The 25,475-nt window shown below is 39.6% G+C and overlaps 2 protein-coding genes across 4 annotated transcripts in view; both read left to right on the forward strand.

The window, feature by feature from the left end:
- The window catches only part of LOC117457346 (cGMP-dependent 3',5'-cyclic phosphodiesterase), a 183,391-nt gene extending 179,941 nt beyond the window's left edge, over window positions 1-3,450 (forward strand). For both annotated transcript variants that reach the window (XM_034097375.2, XM_034097376.2), the window contains exon 31: window positions 115-3,450. In XM_034097375.2, the coding sequence (XP_033953266.1) occupies window positions 115-349 (235 nt within the window). In that variant the 3' untranslated portion in view covers window positions 350-3,450. The remainder of the gene's footprint in view (window positions 1-114) is intronic.
- Window positions 3,451-6,304: 2,854 nt separating this feature from the next.
- cul3b (cullin 3b) lies at window positions 6,305-24,857 on the forward strand. 2 transcript variants are annotated; one of them, XM_034097262.1, is made up of 16 exons: window positions 6,305-6,591; window positions 8,330-8,527; window positions 12,944-13,057; window positions 15,278-15,438; window positions 15,817-15,931; window positions 16,125-16,353; window positions 16,794-16,939; window positions 18,854-19,030; window positions 19,560-19,730; window positions 20,040-20,147; window positions 20,613-20,737; window positions 21,580-21,676; window positions 22,177-22,311; window positions 22,537-22,723; window positions 23,008-23,153; window positions 23,293-24,857. In XM_034097262.1, the coding sequence occupies exons 1-16, from the start codon at window positions 6,529-6,531 to the stop codon at window positions 23,422-23,424; spliced, it is 2,304 nt and encodes a 767-aa protein (XP_033953153.1). In that variant the 5' UTR covers window positions 6,305-6,528; the 3' UTR covers window positions 23,425-24,857. The 2 variants fall into 2 exon arrangements, with proteins under 2 accessions (XP_033953153.1, XP_033953154.1); XM_034097263.2 differs by having other exon boundaries at window positions 22,180-22,311.
- The last annotated feature ends 618 nt before the right edge of the window (window positions 24,858-25,475 follow it).

Genomic DNA, 25,475 nt, shown 5'->3' on the forward strand with positions numbered 1-25,475 from the left:
CTTAACACGGGTGTGATAAAGATATTTTCTTGTAAAGTAATTAGGTTAAAACCACACTTCGTTGTATATCAATAATCATATTTGTACTCGCCAACACTGCCCTCTGTCCTCCAGGCTCCTCTCTGAACTGTTTCCTGAGGCCACTGAGCTGTACATGAGAGTGGCGGCAAATCGAGAGCAGTGGACCAAAGTGTCCCACAAGTTCTCCGTCCGTGGGTTGCCTAGCAACAACAGCCTAGACTTCCTGGACCAGGAGTACGAGCTGCTGCAGTCCCAGGGCGCTTTCGGGAGCGACGACCACTGCATCAACGGGTGCCTGGAAGAAGAAGAAGGAGGGAGCGGTCAGTGACGACAGCGGGAAGCTTGAAGTTCTCTGTGGTCCAGTAAGAGGCCGAGGATACCTTTGGAGTGACCCAAGAAGGAGGGACCTCTCTGCTGTCCATCACCTAGATGTTTAGCTGGTCATGCAGAATGGACAGAACAAGTTTCAAACTAATTAAATCAGATGAGTGATTTGAAACGAGCAGATCCGTCTGAGCCGGTTCAGTGATTAGACGCCACATGTTGCTTGTGTCTCTGGTTCAGGAAAGCAGAAGGTGTTGACTTTTGTCTTTTTCAGAAGTTCTACTGGAAAAATGAGTTTTTAAACACAGGTCACAAGTTCATTCATAGAGCACTGGTCCTGAGTAAGATTGTAAAAACACACACACACACTGACAAACATATGTACATGTGCATACTGTGTCGACACACAACAGACAAAAAACAGTTCTTATGGAAAAGACTGCTTCAACATGTATCAGTGAGATAAAGTGCTATACTTTCTGTAAACTGTTTCATAATGGCTTATTTTGATTTCAATGGCTCAGCGTTGTTCACACACAAGCAGCTGCCATAGTCCCTCACCTGATGCTTATGAATGCATGCTGTATGGACACCTCATGTATTATTCCTTTATTCTATGTCAGTGTTGATTTCTCCATGGCTAAGAAATTAATGCAGTCCATTTTTTATACCATCACACACGATTTTTGTATTCAGCTCTTCAAAATATATTTAATTAATTCATCACCATGTTGTACGACAGAGATTTAGTTAATTTACTCACACAGCGTTATAACCCTCATGTGTCCTCAATTTTGGGAAAATGTAAGGGACAAATTGACAATCACTGATCAATGACAGAGTCACAGATCCCTGGCCATAACACCAACTTCATGCATTAAACGTTAAACACACACTCCCTGTGCATTAATCTGCATGTCACTGCATCAAGGATGCATCTAAACCTCAAATAAAGGTCGATCATGACCTAAAACACTTAATTTTTCTCTGCCATCCTTCCTATTCTCTCGCACCGATCTCACTTCATTTTACTTTTAGTTTACTGACTTCCTCATAAACCACTTTAGATAGTGAGCAACCGAAGCCCTTTAAAAGATCCATCTCATCTGTTAGTGTAAATGTGCCAGAGTAGAGTGTGTTATATGGAGTGTGTCATTCAGTGTGTCATATGGATCTGCCTTATTGCGCATCTCTGCTGCCTTTCTTAGAGCTTTTAATATATGAAAATTGAAATAAAGAGTCTGTTTAATATGTATGTTGTATATTTGTTATAGATATAGTTTGAGTGTCAATGTGGTGAATGAATGATCACAATGCTCAAAAAGATGTATATTTGTGAAATACCTGTGTGAAGACCTCAGATGTCACGTTCACTTCTTTCTATTTAAAATTATATATACCACCACCAGTGAATTATTAGGCAGACACATCAGCATTTTCAGTTATGAATGCACACAAAAAATAGTTAAGAAGAAGGAACTAGAGATGTAGCCATCACAGAAATGACTGTCCTGAAAGCATTAACAGTTCACTATTGCTGCATCCAGAAATACAAATAATGTTAAGTTCTCAGATTGTGCCTCATATAGAACGGGGGCCATGGGGTTTTGTGTTACAATATGCCATATTCAGTTTTACTTAACAATATTTAAAATATGAAATGCTGCAGAGTTGGGGTAAAACAACCACGCAATAGTTACACAAAGAGTAACGTCTGAAAACAGTACTGCATGTAGGCAGTGTGTGGAGGGGTGAGAATGAGAGAGCAAAGAAGTGGATGGATGAGTGGGTGAGCAGATAAGAGAGAGAGGACTGGCGGTAATGGAGATCAAGAAGAAACGCTGGTGTTGATAGATGATGCAGATGCAAACCTCCAGTGAAAGTGAGGGTAGATGAAAGCAAAAATATTGCTATCATAAGATTTTAATAAAAAAAAAAAAAATTCTTCAAAGGGTCTCACGAGGGTGCATTTGGGATGATGGTTAATTGGTAAGCAAAGAGGTTTGATTTATGTGTTATACACTTACTTTGGGATATGCATCAGTGCGATTGAATGCAATGGTTTGATCTGCCTTGGTCTTTTTTTACGATACATTTCTCAAAGGGCGTACAGATGTGTTTGTAGACTCTCTTACTCACATGTGGTTATCCCACTTTTATTCTTTTTAAACCACTGTTTCATATGTACCTGCCTTTTTAATGTGCAATACAAAGTGTCTGCCTCTGTGACGTTGCATAGATTCCTATGTAAATACCTATGCCTCTTGTTAAATAATTTTTAGCTCTGAGTTTTCAAAGGCATTTAAGTGTTAGTTCATGATGTTTCCATAAGAAGAAATCCAAATGCCTGTGACAAATGTAATCCTAAAATGCTTTTGAGTGTCCGGACCAGAGACAGTTTTCTATACTGAGTGTGTATCCGTCCCCTCTTTGTTTGTCATAGAGAGTCAGGGCTAACTCTGCCAAGCAAACATTGTCTACTTCCTGGCCAAGCTGCAAAGATATAAACAGGCATACCTACAGTTATTTTTGTTCTCTAATGTTGGTGTGAAGTCGAGGGCTGTGTTTCTATAAAACTTTTCTTCTGATACATTATCAAGAAATTATGAACACAATCTTTCCCATCATGACAGAACAGCAGGACTCTAACCTGTGAAGTAATGTCATTAATACAAATCTGTGACATAATTGTTAAAAGTGGCAAAAATAGAATTGCTGTAAATATCAAAGTTTTAAAAGAAATGTTACTTGATTGTCTTTCATTATTACAATGGGAGAATTCAATTTTTTAATGTATTTGAAGTGGTCCTGCTCTCTTTTTTTTCATGCCATTTTGAACAACCCCAAACTTTGACTATTAGAAAGAGGAGAGAACCACATGTGTATTTAGATGATACATAATGATAATCTACCACAAATAATATCCCAATTTAATCTGAAATGTATACATGATTATACGGACAGCTAAATCCAGTCATCTGTTAATTATTTGTTTTGTTGAAATCTGAGTGCTGGTGGTCTTATTTTTCTTCAGATGTAAAGATCAAGGACATTTTTGACAAGAAGATTTTTTTTTCTTCCTTGGAATAAATCTGGTGAAAGGCTTCTGGGTTGCTGTCTCTAAAAGTGCACACAACACAACATGAAATGTAGCTTTAACATACTCTGCAATATTGCTTCCCTATGAACGTGTACTGAAAACACTCAGGTGGCATTAGGGCTCTGCAACACTGATTTAATCATCACAGTGGCATCTGTGTTGATCCTGTTGGCCTGTCCCACATACTGATACTGTATAAACCATAAACATGGCCGGATTAACACCTGGGGCAGAAATCTACTACAGTCCATTACTCCCCCCTCCCCCAGCAAACAGCAACATCTCTTCTCCACATTCTGCATATCGTATGAAAAACCTTATAATAACTTGTTTGTACAGTATCTGACGCTTTCCTTAGGATGAGGCCCAAGTGAGTACATGCGTTTTTGCTAAGAATATAATGTTTTGTGCTCTTCAAACAAAGCAACTGATGTCAAATTAAATCAAACATAAATTTGACATTGCATGAAGCATTCTGCATGGATATTACATTAAGGACATCAAAACATGTGTTTGAAAATCTGAATTATGTATGAAACATCGTAATCTGAATAAGTAATAGGTAGATATTAATTCTAAATGCGGAGGAGTTAAAGTATGATATTGACCGTTGATAGATTTGTGGTGTAGTTAGTATGAATAGTTTACTTAAAATTGAGTTCTCAAGAAAGATTCAAGATAATCAGAATTGAAGTGGATTACAGTTTATGTTATATACTTATACTTAGTGACTTTCCATCCCTGTTATTATTAATATGTTTGTCGGATATATTCTTATCAGTAAATTAACCATATGAGTACTTTATCCATCTCTGTCAGATAACAGAATAACAGTGTTGATTTGATAACTATTAAAAATAATTGATATTAATATTTTGTGCTGAATCTAATTGGCGATAATGTAAATTATACTTAAACATTTTAAAATGTAAACACAATTATAACACTAATAAAATGCAATATAATAAATAAGTTATAGGGTCCCATCTAATAAATAAATACATAATAAAAGGCATAAATAGTGTTCATGTACTTTCTTCATTCTTTGTTGGAATTCACAGGCAATGCAACATTAGACCTACATGGTTAAAGATGGGGTAGGTAATCTTGGAGAAACCAGCTCGAGTGCGTTAGAATTTGAAAATACACAACCAGAAAAAATCTGCTACTTCCTCCTCCAACACAAACGAACGTGCACATGACCAATGAGGGCACGAGATACATTTGTGCACAGATGGAAGGCTGACAGGCAGGTAAACCATCCAGTTATTTTAGCTGGACCGGTTAAAATGGTTGGTCGTGCTTTTTACAGTACTACGGCTTCCACAGATGACATTTTTTGATGGATTTTTTGTCATAACACTTAAAGGTGGGGTAGGTAAGTTTCAGAAACCGGCTCGAGATACACTTTTTGTTATATTCCATGGAATGCTCTTAACATCCCGATAGCAATGAATATCTTAAGTGCTTTGATAAAAAATCCATAAAAAAATGGCCTACCTGCCTGTCAGCCTGCCATCGGGGCACAAATTTATCTCGTGCCCTCATTGGTCATGTGCGTGTTCGTGTGTGTTGGAGGAGGGGCTCTGTACGGAAGTGGCAGATTTTCTCCGGTTGTGTATTTTCAAATTCTAGCGATCTCGAGCCGGTTTCTCAAACTTACCTACCCCACCTTTAAGATATTCATTGCTATCGGGATGTTAAGAGCATTCCATGGAATATAACAAAAAGTGTATCTCGAGCCGGTTTCTCAAACTTACTTACCCCACCTTTAACATGAGTTCCACCTTCAACAGCTGCAACATTTAAATGATGCAATCATTGCGTGAATAATCTTAATTCAATAATAGAATATTTGGTATTCTGAAAAAAGGGCTATTCTGCGTAATTAGTACTTTTACATAGTTTAGGCCTACTTTGTATGTTGTTGTAGAGGCCTACATGAACATTATTGATGCCTACATTAATGTATCCATCCAAATAACAGGCAATGCACATGCACAAATAAAGTATGCTGCATGAGTTCCACCTGCAACATTTAAATGATGCAATCAATGCGTATCTTAATACAGTAATAGAATATTCTGAAAAGGCCTATCCTGCGTCAAGAGAACTTTTAGCTTAGTTTAGGGCTACTTTGTGTTGATGTACGTATGTAGGCCTACCCACCCAAGTGGTCAATCAGGAATTAAAGGTGGGGTAGGTACGTTTCAGAAACCGGCTCGAGATACACTTTTTGTTATATTCCATGGAATGCTCCTAACATCCCGATAGCAATGAATATCTTAAGTGCTTTGACAAAAAATCCATAAAAAAATGTCATCTGTAGAAGCCGTAATACTGTAAAAAGTATAACCAATCGATTGGATGGCCTACCTGCCTGTCAGCCTGCCATCGGGGCACAAACTTATCTCGTGCCCTCATTGGTCATGTGCGCGTTCGTGTGTGTTGGAGGAGGGGCTCTATAAGGAAGTGGCAGATTTTCTCCGGTTGTGTATTTTCAAATTCTAGCGATCTCGAGCCGGTTTCTCAAACTTACCTACCCCACCTTTAAGGTGTAAATAAATGTTTGTTTTTTGTATAGTTTCCTCCAGTATTTATTTTAGAAAACCAATACACACTGGAGAAATATTGAGGATGAAATATTTAGCTAAAATAACATAATTACTCATTCCAAATTCTGTTTTATGTTAGGACAGGAATGTTTTGCTCATTGTAGGCTATGTTAACCAATACTGGAAACGAAAGCATCCCAAAATGTCAAAGAAAATATGTTCTATTGTTACAGTTACAATATATTTAAAATACAGGTGCAAATAAAGTTGAGAACCCAAATGATTACTTTCTCGCGTGACTTTGAGTACGTGAGCTCTGCGCAATGAGAACTGCAGGTAGTCCGCCATTGCTGTGTGAACAACTATCGGATTTGGCGTTTGGCTGTCAACAATAAACTTGCGGTGCCCGGGACGCGGAGCTACGAGGTCGAGTGAAAGCTCGTTGGCTTCTCCATAAACCAGTAGTCACCCCTGTCCCTCCCTGGAGAATACTTTCATGTGAATACAGAGCCCACGGACGAGGCAACCATGTCCAATCTCAGCAAAGGCGGCACCAAGAAGGACACCAAAATGAGGATACGGGCCTTTCCTGTAAGTGTTCCCCGCAGTAGGTGCTCTGCCCGCCCGCCAGGGGCTGACTCGATCACCGTGGTCTGGGCTGCCAGCTAAATGCTAACAGGCTAACCAGCTGAGCAGCAGTTATGACTTGCTCTCTGTAAACAAAGTGCCGACGACAAATCGTCAATTCTCCCCAACTGTTGTTTGTTTAGTTAGGTGATTACTCTGTGTTAATATTTAGTTTAATCAATTACTTTCATTGTATTTTAAGGTGTAACTGCCTCCTAACTCCCCAAACGTTAGCTTGCAGATTGGTTCTGTCGACATAGCCGATGCTAACGTTAGCCCTGACTCTTGACACTTGTTGTTTTGATTGTTTTGGCTTCCTCTCTCAAATGCATGACGTCGTTATGTTCGAGCTTTACATTTGAATGTCTTTTGTGCAGTGAAGGACCAACTAGATTACCAACTGTGTACAAGAAACAAGCAGCAACGGTACTACAGTTGTAGCAGGATGCTAGAACAACCTGCATCAGTTAACCCAACGGTAGTTCTGGGGTTGCATTAATGTATATATTAATGCTAGTTGTAAACCTTGTTACTGTTATTATTCAACTGTTACATTTGTGATTTAAGGATTATTTTTCCTCGTCCACCTGGCACTTCCTTTGTCTGCAAGTCACTGATATACCTCATTTATCAACTGACCTCATTTAGCTGAAATTGAAAATCAAGTCTGTCTGAGAGTGGGCTGTGTGAGACATACATCAACCAAATGCTGGTTGTAGTACTCATCTATTAGTGATTGGGTTATTTCAGTTTGTGTGACAGTGACCACATAGTTATTTATGTAATATTTGGAGCCATGTGAGCCTGTTGAATGGGGCCCGGTCCTGACTGACCTACTGGTTGAGCAGCATCTTGATATGTGTGTGTTTGGGCTTGTCTGCTGAGGAACACACACTGTCCCTCCTCGCTAGCTGTGGAAGACCAACTAGCTATAGGGATGCCCCCAAAAGTGTGAAGCTATCATGTAATTATAATGGAAAACAACTGTTGTACTGTGCAGAACCACATGTGTTTTACACACTCTTATAGTGACTGGCAATTAAAAAATAACCTCCTCCTAAATGTCTAATTAAGCAGCAACTACTAGTTTTAAATCCCCTTTGAAAAGTAGTGGGGAATACAGAAATGCAACTCCTGGTTAAGTCATCACACAAATATGCAAATTCATATGATTTACATAACTGTTCCTTATATTTGTAATACTTACTGACTGACCTATAAAATGAACGACCCTTCTCATAGTGTATAGATATTGGCATCCATTTAACACTTATTCATATTATTACTCTGATCGTCCTAATCAAGGATGTTGATCTGATAAAGATTCCTCTGGTTTGGGGTTTGTCACTTAATGATAGTTTGTAAGAAATGTATCAACTTTAAAGACTTAACTTCAAAATAGAGGTATAATTCCCCCCTTTTGCTATGTGAGTTTATGTAAAAGACAGCTATTATCTCCTTTTGATGAATTGAAGGTGAGAGCTGTCATTTTAACGGCAGTCCTTGGAGCTGACCTTTTGGGACCGTTTTGATGAAAGCTAGCTTTACTCTCCTCATTGACCTGTCCTTCAGGCTTAGTACACTTGTTCGCTATAATCTGTTCTACACAGAGGCTTTATTCAGGATCCAAGTGTTGTTAGTCACAATAATAATCATAAGTGATTGTCATTTTATTCAACCTATTACTGTCTATCTTTTATAGATGACGATGGATGAGAAGTACGTCAACAATATCTGGGACCTTCTGAAGAATGCCATCCAGGAGATTCAGAGGAAAAATAACAGCGGCCTGAGCTTTGAGGAACTGTATAGGAACGCCTACACAATGGTGCTACACAAACACGGAGAGAAGCTGTACACTGGCCTGCGAGAGGTCGTCACCGAACACCTTATCAACAAAGTAAGAATAACACAGATTGCACGGTTATATTTAATATTTTTGGATTACACGGACAAATAATTCCTCCCGTTGTAAACCCATTATGAATTCCTTTAATGCTCTTAAAGGTCACCTATTATGCAAAATCCACGTGTTCATGTATTTTATACATAAAGATGTGTCCCCTCTGTGCAAAGAGATTCTGAAAGTTTCAGGAAAAAAGATTCGCTCACTTTTTGTCCTGATCCATTTCTATAAAAAGCTGTCTGAAAATGAGCTGATCAGATTTTGGCCACTTTATGATGCCATAACAATGTTTTGGCTTGTGTAACCATTAGCCAATCAGCAACCAAGGTAACCCCCCCCACCTTATCACCTGAATCTCCTCCTTGAGCATCATTGGGTTCTTTTTAACCAAATATCTCTCAGAGGGGCGTGGGGAGGGGCTCCTTACTTTCATCTAAAGCAGTGTTTCTCAAATGTTTTCATACCAAGGACCACTTAACTAATAAAAAAACACTCGCGGACCACCTAACTCCACAAATATCCCAAAACACATCGTTTTTCTAGAACAGATTATAAATCGCCTGAAAATGGTACAAACATGTGTGACGAAGGTGTTGCGCTGAGCTATATCATGCAATAGAAAGTGAAACTTAAGCTCGTCCCATTACCGAGATATTCCCGAGAGAGTGCGTATGTATTTATTTATTTCAAATGTGAAATGTTGCCAATATACTCACGGACCACTAGGGGGCGCTCACGGGCCACCAGTGGTCCGCGGACCACGCTTTGAGAAGCACTGATCTAAAGTAACAGACAGAGAATCAGCACTTTTGAAACAGGGCTGAAACAGAGGGGATTATGGGATGCTGTAATAATCTGTTTGGTGTTTGAAGCCAAACACTTCAGAGACATGTTTTGTATATATCTGAGACCGATAATATATTGATGAAAAACAGTATAATAGGGGACCTTGAAATCAGAAGAACTTCAGCGAGAAAATGTTATAATACTAAGAGGTGGATCTATTGTTAATTTGCGAGATTCTTAAAGTCAAGTAATTAATCGAAAATGAGTTAAATTTGAATTATGCGTTGTATTTAAGTGATATGACTATTCCACTCGTGTGTATTAGATTATCATTATATACTTGTCTTAATGATACTCGTATGAAAATCTAAAACTAGATCTGGATTAGAAAATTGTAAAATAATAGTAGAACAGTTTGAGGTACCAAGGAAATGTATTCATGTGGATAGCTACTTTAGTAACAGGTAAGTTAACATATATGGCCTCTTTCAGTAGCCTTCTTGGTGCTAAACTGAATCTTTCATAAGCTTCATATTTAGATTCATAAGGCTTAGGCTGTGTGGCCCTTTTGCAAAGCAAAGGTTATACCAGGAAACTTGAGCTCTCTCTTCATGAGCGGCCTTTTTGAGAGTAAAATGAAGTGAATGCAATTTCATGTGGTTTTTACTTTTGTCTTGAAGGATCACTCAGACCTCCTTAAGACACATTCCCCATTTTCCGTGACATGCAAATTAGTGCCCAGATTTGTTTGTAGGGTCAATTTAGTTCTAGATTTTCAGATTCACATGGCTTTTCGTCGGTCTGGAAGTCTTTCATAAAACAGGTTTTGCTTTGTGTTTCACAAGTGCAACATGTCTTTCAATGGCTGTTTTATATTTTAAAAACGACAACATTTAAGAGAAACCTTTATTAATCCCCGTAGGGAAATTCTGGTGTCTTGGCAACAACAGCAACATAGTTGAAACACCAGATAGGACAGATACACATTCACACAATAATAATTGAAATAAAGAAATGCTACAACATTTTGAGAATAATTTGTAAATAAAAGTGACAGTATAAGTTAAAATGAAAGTTGTTTTATATATATATACAGATATGTATAATTATTGGGTGTGTTTCATATATACGTCACCTACCAATTATATAGTGAGAGTCCGACTATTTACATTAAGGTGAAGTCATAACGTAAGGTAGGCATGAGTTTTTACGAAAGGTTAAAGCCTTATTGTGCAGCCTGATGGCTCCAGGCACAAAAGAGTCTCCGTATGCTGTGCAAAGGTCTGAGGAGGGATGAGTCTGTGGCTGAACATGCTCCTCATCTTCACTAGCTCTGCATGAAGAGGGTGGCAGTTGTTCTCCAGGATACAGTCCAGTTTTCTCCTCGTCCTCCACGGTGGCAGATTCGCACGAGAGACGGCAATGCAATGTTGATCGTGTTGAAACTATGATATTTCAATTTTCTGCTGAGAAGTGGGAGACAAGCTTCCCCAAGCTGTAACTTGTTTTTGTTACATATAAATATGACCATTTTAACTTTGCAGCTTTCAGCACGCAGATACCAGCGAGCAATATTTCAGCACTCAGCTGTTAAATAGTTCCCAGATGGTTTTAGAGCCCAATTAAATAGACATTCTCAACTTGGCAGCCTTAGTAAATTAGCAGTCAGAAAATGTCAACAAGCAGCAGTTCAAAGAAGAGAGCCGACACCTGAGTGTTTTTTTATTTTCTAATAATTATCCAGGTGTCACTTTCAAGAAGCAACTTGTTGGAAAGTGTAAAATGATTTATTTCTATGCAACAGTAACTCTACTTCTGGGTTTGAAAAACATTATTAAGGTGTTATGGTTGCTGGAATGAAGAGAAATTGACATAAGTATTTGGAGAAAAAACATTTCTTTACACACTGGCACTAGGACACTGGGTTTTAAACTCTCGGTTCAATTTGTTGCTGAACAATGAGCATGCGGTCAGAACAGCAGGTGTATTTTGAAGCCAACATAAAAGAGGTGACTCATATAATTCATACAATAATTCATCTAAAGAGGAACTTAAAATCAGTCCACTGCGGCTCATCAACGGCCAAACTCTTCAAATTGTCAAGTCCCGTTGGTTCTACTGCATAATATGGGTAATTTATCTCTCACTCTGTTCCCTCTGTGACGTCAAAACATGGCAACAACCGTATGCACAGTTTTCTCTTGATAATATGTTATTCTAGAAGCCTGTGGATGGACTGTTACAGCACTTTGCCCATGTGCAATGTACAGAGATGATAATAGAAATATGTCTGTAAGTGTTGTGAATTATAACAGCTGTGAAGACTCTGGGCTGATGTCAAGTGTGCATACATATAGCATTCTTTAAACAAAATATGTATTTGTATTTTGACCAGCATCATTAGAAATTGGCAATAATTGAAACCTTTATCCTTACAGAACCAAAAATCAATAGTACCGTTATTTTCGGACCATAAGGCGCACCTGAATATAAGCCGCAGCAGCTAAATTGAATGATGTGTACATGTATGAGCCGCACTGGACTATAAGCCGCAGGTGTTTTAATGTTTAATTACCATATGTAAGCAGTCCAGCCTTTCGGAACCCGTTGGTGATCGTGGATGTTTTGACACTCCTCCACGCTGTCAGGATCCACTCGCAAACTTGAGCGAAAGTTGCTTTTCGCATGCGACCAGTTTTGGTGGATGATTTATCGCCGCTAGTCATCCACGCCTCCCACTGAACGAAGGGTTTGTGCATGAAAACTTCCTTTGCACAAACTGTCTCGCTCTCGTAATGTCGGTCTGTCTTGCTCTCGTTCTGTCTCTCGTACCACTCTCGGTTCCACTTTTACTTTTGCGCGCTACCTATCTCACTCTTTTCCGGCCTCCAGCTGTTCCTGCTGGAGCCCGCCGCTTAAAGGTGGGGGGCGCGGACCGGCCATAGAGCCCATAGAGTTAAAGGTGGGGGACTGTAACCTGTAAGATCCATAGATTTAGGAGGTCCCCTAGTGGCCGTTAGCTGTAAAAATCCATAGATTAGCCGCACCGTTGTATAAGCCGCAGGGTCGAAAAATGGGGGGAAAGGCGCGGCTTATAGTCCGAAAATTACGGTAACCTTTTAATTATAAGTAACACCTAATAAGACTTCAATTCAAAGGCATATTCAGATTTATGCATTTACTTCGATCTCACGCCTCAACGTTTGATCTTGCTGTGGATAATCCATTATGAGCAAACGTTTGTTAGCGCGTGAGGTTTGATCTTGTGTGTTTGTGAGAGCAGAGGGGATACTTCATCATCTCGGGCTAGAAGAAGAAGAAGAAGAGGAGGGCGGTGTGCCCTTAAGAAACGTACTCTACAGAGACGTGTACAATGCTGAGTCACACTGCAGTGTGATTATCCTCGAGCTGCTTTTCCTTACTCGTAGAAATAATGTATAACGAAGTGTCGAAGACGAGTCACACTACAAGGCTGCATTAACAAGGAATCACACTTAGAAATGTGTCCGCTTCCCACTCTCAAGCAAGCTTTGGAGTTTCCTGTCAGGCGGTGTGTTTGTCTCTAACAGTGCAGAACTCGTTGTGGAATGCCCGCCTCATGCATGAGTGTTTGTCTCCCTGAAGGTTCGAGAAGATGTCCTCAACGCCCTAAACAATAACTTCCTTCAAACCTTAAATCAGGCCTGGAATGACCATCAAACGGCGATGGTGATGATCCGAGACATCCTGATGTATATGGTGAGTATCTGACACGGACACAGCTTAGTAACCGCACACATCCCTGAGGAGAACAACACATCATAGAAATAATATAATGTGTAATTAGTCATTATTTTTGGAAAAGCTTCAGTGACACTTGGGGTGCTTTTCATTCACGTGTGCTCTCGCTTAAGAGAGAATGTCACAGTGGTGCAGCTTCAGGTAAACATGCACATTTGAAGAAGTAACAACATTCATGTAACACTATGTGTTTATTTAAAATATAATATAAAGTATTGGTTGTAACTACTGTGATTACCACAGTAACAAAGGATGTTTGTGTCAACAACTGTAACATTGATCTAATGGATTCAGTGACCATGACAAACTGACAGGCGGTAACTAAGACATGACTAACCTGTAGTCTGAAGACGCCCGCCTCCCCTTCAGGCTACAGGTCTCTGCAGGACTCAAGTATGTGTAGTGGGTTTGGAAATTGTGCGGAAACAACGTAGACTGTGTCATATTTGCAATTATATAAACACAGAAGCGTGTATGTCATTAAAAACAGTGTGTCGTTCTAGATCAGGGGTGGGGAACCTCCGGCCCCCGGGCCGTATACGGCCCGCGAGACCATTAGCTACGGCCCTCGAGGTAATTTATAAACATACGCAAAAAAGAAAAAAATTAAAGAAATCTAGACCGCAAAAAAAATAAACAAGCGAGTGCCTGTTTTTCCTGGCCAAGGTCAGGGTCCTTGAACACATCACGAGCCTAACGTGTCATCACGTGGTATATGTCTGAGAGGGATTCAGTTCTGACGGAGAGCACCAAAGCGCCGCTCCGCCACTTCCACAAATTGCAGTACCCATAAGGAGCTGTATACATGCTGCAGTTTTTGCGTGGCTGTGTCTCTAGTTGAAAGCCCAGTGGCGATCTGTTCATCTGTCATACAGTCAATAACTTTGTTGTTATTGGCATCTGGTTAGCTAGCTATGCTAACGAATATAAGAAGCTTTTTCTACAACCAGTGAGGTAAAGGCACATCTTTATATGATCATTATAGTTATAAAAAATAAGAGAATAAAGTAAACAGGTATACTATATGACAGTAAACAAAAAGTTGTTATTAAGAATACAGTTTGAAAGGGGAGTGATTTGTAAAATATCCATAAAGAAAAAGAAAATCTGTTTAAAGTTCTGTTTCATATGGGTGTTGAGAGATGTATCCATAGATCTCTTAATGTTGCTCTCAAAGTGCACCAGATTGATGCTTTTAACTTCAACATTTAAAAAAAATCTTCCCAGGGGAGAACACCCCCCTAGAGGAGGTTAGCCCCCCCCCACACTTAAATCATGTTCACATGGATAGGAAACTAAATACATTTGAACACATTTTGTGTCCATATCTTTCTGTTTTGGTGGTCATGCCACAACCGTGCATGTGCATGCACGAGTCATGGTAAAATATCTGGATTCAGAGGTTGCTTTTTCTTTGCACAGCATGAAAGAAAGGCGAAATGAATGGGCTGTGATTTTAGTATTTTTAAGCAGAGGTCAGTCATTTGTACGGCCCTCGGAGGATGTTGGAAAAATTGAAATGGCCCTTGAGGGGAAAAAGGTTCCCCACCCCTGTTCTAGATGAACTGTCACTCAAGAATGAATAACATCAGGTCTGCTTTAGATATTATTCCATTTGTTCCGTCAATACCTAAGTGAGAAATATGAAAGCTAAAGTAAGACTGCCGTTCACTGAACCACACAAACATGCTGCACATGAGCAGCTGATCACAAGCTTTAGGCTTAAACACACTTTAAAGGGTAAGAGATCAGAACAATGAACCGCCTAAAAGCAGCATTTCCTTTAGAAAATAATCGTGCTGATGTGATCGATAAGATTGCAATTTACCGGACGAATGTGAAAATAGTTTCTTATTGAGCGTGACACCAATCGATACAGAAGGCTTTATAACGAATGATGGTATCAAGGCATGCAGATTCATATTTGATTGACACTTACTATTCAGAAATGTAAACCTGTATAACCGCGGGGCGCTCTCAGAGGTGTGCAGCTATGACGTGCACGGTCGGGGATAGTTTTGAAGGGAATGTAACGGCTGTCAATCAACGCTTTCTTTTTGTGCTCTGTTTCTGCGCGTACTCGTGCCCCGAGTGTGTTGGTTTGAGGGATCTCAATGCTTCCTTAATGCCTTTTGGGTGTCTTCCTTTACATTTCCTCTCCGTGTGTTTGTCTCTCAGGATCGGGTGTACGTACAGCAGAACAATGTAGAGAACGTCTACAACCTGGGTCTTATCATCTTTAGGGATCAGGTGGTCCGGTATGGCTGCATCAGAGACCACCTCCGACAGACGCTGCTGGACATGATCGCACGCGAGAGGAAAGGGGAGGTGGTGGACAGGTAGCCAAACACACACTGGATTGATTGCTTGACAACTTATTTAATTTCAGTTGTTTATAAAGTGGGGTGAAGATGTAACCCACATCCTTCTTATTTAATTAGAGAAGTTGTTGATTCATCAAAGGGTGTACAAGGAAACAGCTGCAGGGTACTGTGATGTCCATAGGAAAAGCCCCTAGCTTTATAGGACATGGTCTGAGCCTGATGAGCTGCTGTGGGTTTGTCTGTGTGTGTTTTAATGAAACCGATGATCAGAAGTGGGTTGACAGCCATAATTAGTGTGAAATGAGCTTTCAATCAGAATGTGTGTTTGATTTTCTTCTCCCTTTTCGATTCTGATTGTGCCTTCAACACTCTCCTGTGTCTCCTCTTCCCCAGGGGGGCCATTAGAAACGCCTGCCAAATGTTAATGATCCTCGGCCTCGAGGGGAGATCTGTTTATGAAGAAGACTTTGAGGCACCGTTTTTAGAAATGTCTGCAGAGTTCTTCCAGGTTTGTGGGCCAACGCCATTCCCCCGACTGTTCATTGTTTATCTTTTTATTTGGATGATGCCAATTATCCAAACGGTGAACATACAGATGATTCTCAAAACAGCCTTCCAGTGTTCACTGAATGACACATAGCTACAATTGTGAAGCAGTGCAAACAAGTTTGAGAGAAACGTGTTTGTTGCTTTTGTTTTAGATGGAGAGCCAAAAGTTCCTGGCAGAAAACAGTGCCAGTGTGTACATTAAGAAGGTGGAAGCCAGAATCAATGAGGAGATTGAGCGGGTGATGCACTGCCTGGATAAATCCACGGAAGAGCCCATTGTCAAGGTGGTGGAGCGGGAGCTCATCTCCAAACACATGAAGACAATCGTAGAGATGGAGAACTCTGGCCTGGTGCACATGCTCAAAAACGGCAAGACCGACGGTAAGAGAGCTGCTGCCCGGTGTGCTCAAGCTTCATGTGTTGAGCATTGGTGGTTAGTCATTTATTTAAATTCAAATGTAGTTAATTACGCAGTTGTTTTATGTGTCACTCAAAAGACGGAAACGCAATGCTCTTTGATTAGATGTTGGTGTAAGAGATATAGATATAATTCACTCGATCGGTAATGAAGTTGCAATGTCTCTTTGCTCATGTCAGATTTGATAAGATAAATGTAATTGTAATGATCGAATTCAGAGGAAACTGGAAGTGAAGTGCTCTAGCTTCAGCGATGCCTTTTTTAGATAATATTTTGTCAGTACTCTCGGAGGTATTCTAATTCACTCTGCACGAATATACCTCCTTCTCAGCTCTTTTCCAGTTGGTAGGAATGGATTTCTGACATGTGTGCTTGTGTGTTCATTTGTGCATATCCACCACAGATTTGGCGTGCATGTACAAGCTGTTCAGCCGGGTCCCCAGTGGGCTGAAGACCATGTGTGAGTGTATGAGCTCGTACCTGCGGGAGCAAGGAAAGGCTCTCGTGTCAGAGGAGGGAGAGGGAAAGAACCCCGTAGACTACATCCAGGTGAGGCATCACCACACTGCAGGGATGTTGGTGCTCAGTCGTGTGAAACTGCAGGCACATGTTTTAAAAAATGTAATTAGGAGAAAACGAATGAGAAAGATCCAACCTAGTTAGACATCATGGAGTCATTTCCAGCTTTAGCACACTGTTCCGTGCCAAGCCTCGACCATAATGTACTTCCCTCCCGGCAGAGGATAAATGCTGTGACCCCTTTTCCGATGTGGCCACAAGACATGATGGTCTCTGCCCTCAACCACATGTCATTGCACTTTATTGAGTAACATGTGAGGTCATTCAGGCCGCTATAGAGAGGGAGGCGTTTTGTATTTTAAGGTTTCGTTCATCTTTCAGTGCTTTTGAAGCTCCTGCGTGAAACTGCCTGTTTTTTTTAGTTCCACTCCTACGTTCCTGTTTTTACTCTCATCTCACCGACACAGCCTGACCCTGTGTTGGTTATACCGGGGATCCTCTGCCATAGCTACTGTTGGAGATATCATTGATGTGTTTACCCTACACTCTTCCATAAGTGTGTCAAAAAGGACCCGTATTAGAATAACATGTTTTTATGCCATTTTGGTTAAGAATAATCACTTGTATAATATTTAGTATTATAGTTTGATTCACACTACAAATATTTTATATTTCATTTGTCACTATTTATAATTTTAGACATTTGTTTTACATTTTTTTTTAAAAACGAAATTCCATAGAAAATGCATGCGGGTCATTTTTGACCCACTTATGGAAGCTTGGGGTAGTAATACAAAAACTACAATTTCTTAAAATGTAAATTTAAAATTTGAATGGCATGATATCCAAAACATGTTTTTTGAGGAATAGCTGGAATATGAAATGATAACAAATTTCATTACAAAGATACTCTAAGAAAACCACCTCACCGGGTCAAAACATACCCACCTATGCATCTAAGGCAGGGGTGCCCAACCTTTTTTGAACCGAGAGCTACTTTTAAAGTTGCCAGTCTGCCGAGATCTACCAGTCCAAATAGAGAGGCGTAGCCATTACTGACAGCCTACTACCAGGTAAATACACACTTCTACTTGTATAAAACTGACCTTTGTACGATTAATACCTCATAAAATACTGCAGATCCTTTATCTTACCTCTTTCTAATCTACACCCATACAAGTATTTAACTGAAGTTACACAACAGTGTTGTTTATTCACACGTCACATACTACAGTGGGTAATGTTTTCAAGAAACATTGAACAGTGCTGCCACATATGACACAGGGAAAAAAGAAAAGACTCTGAACCCTCTCTTTGCCATTATATAAAAATAGTGTTGCTACAAAAGTATAGATTAGGCTTACTAATAAGACAACTCAGATCTGAAGCTACAGTGCAATAAAAAAGACAAAATTAATAGAATCAAACCCTTTTTTTGTTGCATTTTAGTAGTGTAAAAAGAAATGCCTTTTTTAATAGGATGCAAGCAACACTAGTTTCTTAACCTGAATTGATAATAGACTATAATCAAGTTAAACAGAACAGATCTTAATGTTTGCATTCTTATACCATTGTGTACAATAATTATAATGAATAAGTTCAAACAAACTAAAACTTACAGCTGATTAATAACGGTATCTAACTTGAGTTTTTATTATATCAAAAACCTGTTGAAATGGCAAACTAGTGTCCACTGCCCACCAGCCACGCCCCGACACATGGGGTCATGCAGGCCAATCACAAAGCTTTGATGCGTTCAAGTGCATTATTCGGGCACAGGAAGATTATGTTACAGGACATTAACGATAAAACAGAATGTTGTTGTTCTATTTTTAGACACATCTCGCGATCGACTGGTTGGGCACCCCTGATCTAAGGGTTAAGCGACTGCTAATACAATCTGCTGCTGTTTTATCCCTAATCATCCCTTCTTCTTTCCTTCAGGGTTTGCTGGACCTGAAGTCACGCTTCGACCGCTTCCTCGTGGAGTCCTTCAATAATGACCGGCTCTTCAAACAAACCATCGCAGGCGACTTTGAGTACTTCCTTAACCTGAACTCTCGCTCGCCTGAGTACCTCTCACTCTTCATTGATGACAAACTGAAGAAAGGAGTAAAAGGGGTGAGCCCTTTAACTGATACATACTCTTATTTCATGAGAAAACACAGATGTTATTGGCCTGTATATTCAAGATGTTCCACCCCACTGCTCGGGCTGGGAAATATATCTGTATAATATCGTTATCCTGATATGAGACTTGGCATCCTAATATCGCGTTTCTTTTCTTGGTTTCAAAGTGATGTTGTTTTCAAAATGTACCAGAATATTATAGCAGTTGTATTATTTCCATTTACCCACTTAGTCATTTATTTCACAATAACGATGAATATTTATCAAAATACTAGTCAACCATACAATATTGTCAAGTATCGTTATACATAATATCACAATGTCATAACATTATACTGTTTTGATTTAATGCCAAACAAGCAATGCTGTAGCTTATTAAATGTATTTGATATAGGTAAGTCATTTCCTAATCATTTGGAATATATAGCTTGCTGAGTATCAAAAGCAACTTAGTCCAGGGGGTTTATCCAAATATTGACTCTGTTTATGACCCCCCTATGTGTTTGTATGTCCCGTCCAGCTGACAGAGCAGGAGGTGGAGTCCATACTGGACAAGGCCATGGTGCTGTTCCGCTTCATGCAGGAGAAGGACGTGTTTGAGAGATACTACAAGCAGCACCTCGCCCGCAGGCTGCTCACCAACAAGAGCGTCTCTGACGACTCGGAGAAGAACATGATCTCAAAGCTCAAGGTGAGCGGGAGTATGATATAAACATGTTCTGTAGGGTAACATATATGTTGTTGGATAAAAAACCTACAGACTTCAACCAACGATGAGAACCAGTTATCCAGCTCCAATGATTTAATACAATACGTTGTTTTCAGTTACATTTCCTGGGAGTCACCTGACACTAAACTGATATTTTTCCAATGTATATGTACACTACAAAAGAAGTTTCTAGAGAGGAAGCAAATGGGCTGTATCCTCCACCATGTGAGTGTTGATTTACCTTAAACAGCTTTTGATGAACTAATCTTCCTTCTCTTCCTCATCGCTCAGACCGAGTGCGGCTGTCAGTTCACTTCTAAGCTGGAGGGAATGTTCCGGGATATGAGCATCTCCAACACCACCATGGATGAGTTCAGACAACATCTACTGACAACCGGGGTGAGGAGACGCTGCACGCCACAACTCACTCTGTCAAAATAATGAGCCCATTTGCTCTCTGTAATCAGTGCACGGCTGAACACTGCTGCGTTCCTCAGTTACATAACACCAATTATGCACTTCACTATCCATATCCTGGGAATACATGGTGCTCATTTCAGGATTGTGCTGTCACATGGCTTTATGGTCCTCGTTTCTGAGTGTCATTGTAGTTTGCGGGAGCTAGTGTGAGTTAAGGGAGAAATTAAATGATTGAACTTTAGATAATACGGTATTTATTTGTGTGTAACTGATCTGTTTCAGAGTCAAAAGCACATGTGATAATAGCCTGAAATTATTATATTTTCTCTAATCATGAAGTTATGTATTTTTTATGTTTTTATAATTGCACCAATTCAAATCTGTGTCATTCCATCGGAAAAGACTGACACCTTTTTGAGCGTCCTGGGTTTGTTCTACCTGCAGGTGTCACTGGGAGGGGTCGACCTCACTGTAAGAGTCCTGACCACGGGATACTGGCCAACACAATCAGCAACACCCAAGTGCAACATCCCCCCTTCACCGAGACATGCGTTTGAAGTCTTCAGACGGTAAGACGGTGTTACACTCTGAATGTATTATATTGTAGATATGAAGTTTTCAGAACAGGTGATTTGGACATGTGTGATCCAAAAGGAAGAATCTTACTGAGCCACTTTATATTTTGTAACAATTGGAATCTCACCACCAACAACCTATATTGGTTTATTCTAGTTTCTTAATGATATAAGCTTGTTTATTTAAAATATATATATATATATATATTATGGAAGATGCTATGCTTTATTATCATGATCTTCTTCTCAGGGGTATTCAATTTAACTTTAAAACGGTCAGGTTACTTACATTTCCTCCAAGCAAAGGTTTTAACCTCAACACAAATACATTTCATTCAAACACAATGAACTTACATGTATCATTAGTGAACAACATGGAACTGTTCTTAGTTTCAATAATGTTTATAGAAGAGAAAGGTAACTTACTGCCGTGAGTAAATCCCAACATGTGAGTTTTTCTACTTTTTCAGATCAAGAAAACATTCTCCAACAGTCTGTAGGCAGGAAGTAGCTGGGTCAGTCGAATCACGCTGACATCTCTTTCTCTCACAGCTCCCTCACGCTTCTGTTCTCTCTAGCGACCATAAATGCATGGTAGACGATTGGATCTATTTATTTATATATATATCATATATACCATGACTAATATATACAGAAATGAGTCATGGGTTGGGATGGAACTGTTTCTATGTGTTGGGTCGGGACTGCGGTCCACCATGATGCCCATCACGGGGCCTGGTACAGAAAACCCTATCACTTCAGTTGGATTGATTTTGGTACGTTAACTATGTTTAGATGTTGACCTTGATTGACCCCCCCCCCCCCTCTGCTTGTAGGTTTTATCTTGGTAAGCACAGCGGCAGACAACTCACACTGCAGCACCACATGGGCTCTGCAGATCTAAACGCCACCTTCTACGGTGCCATCAAGAAGGTTTGTATCCCGTTTGAATGTTCAGCAGTTCAAATATTGCAATTGTGCTGAAGAACAGTTAACCTGACAGTTTAACGTTTTACGTGTTGCATTGATTTACACACAGAAAAGTTCAAATCAAGTGTCATGTGAATAAAACATGTAAAATAACAAGGCAACTTACTTTGCCAAGAATTGTCAAGAGACAAAACATTGTTATTTCTCAGGTGCCCACCACAAGGAGAAATGGGCGCAACTAAATGCGGTTAATAATTTAGTAACAAGAAAAATTAAATTTTACTGAGAATGTGAAAATGTCATGTAATTGGTACTGGTAGATTTAGGTAGAAGTCATTTTGTTTAGTGGTAAATGTTATCTGGTGTAGATCGAGGATTGCATTACTTGAGCGACAAGGAAATGTACATTTTTCAGGAATTTGAATTCTCTAAAACATAATTTATTGTGCAATTCTGAATCGTCACCTAAGTTTTTGATCTTTTTCCCCCGACTTTTCCAAAAGGAGGATGGCGCAGAGGTTGGAGTGGGTGGAGCCCAGGTTACAGGCTCCAACACCAGGAAGCACATCCTGCAGGTATCCACCTTCCAGATGACAATCCTCATGCTCTTCAACAACAGAGACAAGTCTGTCTTTGAGGTACACAACTTATTACGTTACTGCCCTCTCAAATGAAGCATTGTGTTACGGTTTCCATAGTTTGACAAAAAATGATTTGCTGCGCAGAGAAAGAGAATCAACCTGTTGATTTAGGGTGGACCGTTTCAGCTGGAAATGTCACATCTAATACACAATTTTCAGCTTTTTTTTCTGTGACGTTAGTGTTTTTATCATGCTCCCTAATTTGGTCTTTCCACCCTGTAGGAGATCCAGCAGGAGACGGACATCCCAGAGAGGGAGCTTGTGCGAGCGCTGCAGTCTCTAGCCTGCGGGAAGCCCACTCAGAGAGTCCTCACCAAGGAGCCCAAGTCCAAGGAGATCGAGAACGGCCACGTGTTTACAGTCAACGACCAGTTTACCTCCAAACTTCACCGTGTCAAGATCCAGACAGGTACACAAAATCATGATGTGGTAAAAAAAAACATAGACAAATTACTTTTTTCTAATGAGACAACTGTTGCTAAGTTACTCTCAACATTCTAAGTTTACATAGTAACACACTGACACTGTCTTACCTCAAGTTACCTCAAGTTATAAAGCAGACAATGAAATGCCAGATCCACTGTAGAAAAAAACCCTGACTCAGATCATTTAAAGGACTTATTTTTGAATACATGTTTACTTTCAGTCACACTTCTTGTTCTTACTTTTTGTCCTCTCTTGTGCTCCACCTAGTGGCTGCTAAGCAAGGGGAGTCAGACCCGGAGAGGAAAGAGACGCGGCAGAAAGTGGACGATGACAGGAAGCATGAGATCGAAGCTGCTATTGTTCGCATCATGAAGTCCAGAAAGAAGATGCAGCACAACGTTCTAGTAGCAGAGGTCAGTCAGCTAAAATGTTTGCATTTGCTCCCACATTAGCACATTTCCCATTTGCATTGTATTTTGTTTTTAGTGAGCATTCTAGTGAGTACATGTTTTAGTATGATGTACTGATGTTGTGTTTTTGGTGTCTCCACAGGTCACGCAGCAGTTGCGAGCGCGGTTCCTCCCTAGCCCTGTAGTCATCAAGAAGCGCATTGAAGGACTCATTGAGAGGGAATATTTGGCACGAACACCAGAGGACCGCAAAGTGTACACTTACGTAGCATAAAAACACATGAATTCAATGAAAGCTTACATCCAGTTGAGAGAAACTGAGAGCCTTGTTTTTTGTGGACTGCTATGCGTTTGAATGAACTTGGAAGTGCTTTCATCATTGATTCTGGGAAACACTGGGAAGCTTAACTTTTCTTCCATAAAAGTGTGTAAAAAGAAATAAATCATGCAAAAGATGGGGAAGTTTTCTAGCAATATTAGAGTTCTTCTACTGAGAGAATTGAAAGGAAGGGATCTAGTTTTGTACAAAATCTTGTTCCTTGTGGCCTTTGGAGAGAATCGGGCAAGCCTGTTTGCCAATTAACCACGTGCTGTGGAGGAACGAGCGTAAACCATGTTAAAGCAAACATGCGGCTTCATGGAGACCAAGAAAACATTTGAATTCACTCCCCCCTGTTTTAAATGTTGATGTCAATGTGTTCGGTTTGTTTTTTGTGGCACATTGGTGGCTGTACAGGTCGACCAACACTCTTGGCCTTCTTCCTCCCAGAGGATTTAAATTTGTAAGAAGAGGACAAAGTGTTACCTGGTACAGACCTGGTTTACAACAGCAGTCAAAGACATTTTGAGTACTGGAGAAAACATGAAGAGTGCTTAATTTATGTTGAAAATATGTCGGTTTTTTTGCGGTTGTTTTAATGTCCGGTTTGAATTGAGTGCCCCTCACATAAATGAAATATTTAATGCAATTTTCAATATCTTGGCCAGGTCTGTACTAGTGGTTAGAGATCAAGAGCTGTAGCTTCACAGCATGCTTTTATCTAGTGGATCAACCAGGGGAATACGACACATAAAAGCTCCATAAACGGTGTGTGGTCTCTCATGGAACATTTTTCACTTCAGGCCTGCTGTATGTTCGGGCAAAAATATTATCTTCTATGTTTGAATGGAAGGTTCCTTGTGGTGCAGCTTTCAAAGAGGATTATTTTTTCTCATTCTCGACTGCATTTTCCTCAGATGGAACCAGTCTAGCACCATGTTTTAATGTGTACAAATTGTAAAATAATTATTGTACTCACTGCAAAGGTGGATTGTACAGGGCCTTGTTTTCATCATATTAAATGTAGATTAAACAAATTACGGGATGGGTTTTTTCTTTTTTTAACATCTTTCATGCGAAGGCCTTGGATAACATGAGAGGCACTTGCCTCTTTGACCATAATTAAAGCTTAGCTTAGTCTCCACAGGAGGAACTTTGTAGGCCTTTTCAAGTACATTGTTTACTACATTCTTTTAAGAAGTTAGTGAATAGTTTTCTTTTTCTGTTAAAATGTGTTTACACAAAGTGGATTCAACTCTATGGGCTTTCTCTAGGCTGCAGGTCCTCTTGCCGTTGATGCATATTGTATTATACTAAACAGTGTTTCTAATATTTACCCTCTGATATAAATAAGAAAACGTTTTAATAAACAACCCAAGCACCACGAACGTATGTCTTTCAAATTGTTCAATCAACATCTAAAACAGTTCCAACAAACTTTAGATTAGTGTTAGATGTTAACTGTATTGAACTGAAATAATTATATAATTGGACAACATATGTAATATAACCATTAAACGGTTAAAATATCCCTCTTTTAAAACGGGGGTTATTATAACAATATATATCAAATGGCCTGCAATAAACTATAAAAAAGTTACAGGATTAATTAAAATGTCATGAGCTGGGCTTTAAACATGAATTGGAATATTTCAGTGTCATGGTTTGTTTGAATATTAGATTCCTATTTTATTTCCTAATTTGTCGTTTTATTTTACTAGGAAATCCAATTGAGATCAAATCTATTTTAGAAGACTGACATGGCCAATCAAGCAGCTGTACAAAAACAAAACACATTATAAACATACATGTTGTAGATATTCAGTATGAAACATACAGCTGTTTAACACACAAGAAAAACAACCACATGACATCCATCGCCACATGCTTCATGATGCCCTTAAACTCTAAATATTTCCATCACTCTAAATATAAATGTTTAATGTTTTACATTTTCCCCCCCAGATTATTCCATCTCAACGTGCATAGTAAGACAATTAAACAGT

Source organism: Pseudochaenichthys georgianus, chromosome 13 (assembly GCF_902827115.2).
Source record: "Pseudochaenichthys georgianus chromosome 13, fPseGeo1.2, whole genome shotgun sequence".
Lineage (NCBI taxonomy): Eukaryota > Metazoa > Chordata > Actinopteri > Perciformes > Channichthyidae > Pseudochaenichthys > Pseudochaenichthys georgianus.

Bases quoted from the DNA above. Each gene is read 5' to 3' on its own strand.
- cul3b (XM_034097262.1), top strand. From the start codon at position 6,529: ATGTCCAATCTCAGCAAAGGCGGCACCAAGAAGGACACCAAAATGAGG. The intron at 20,738-21,579 runs GTAAGACGGTGT...CTCTGCTTGTAG, and splicing joins GCGTTTGAAGTCTTCAGACG to GTTTTATCTTGGTAAGCACA. The intron at 23,154-23,292 runs GTCAGTCAGCTA...GTGTCTCCACAG, and splicing joins ACAACGTTCTAGTAGCAGAG to GTCACGCAGCAGTTGCGAGC.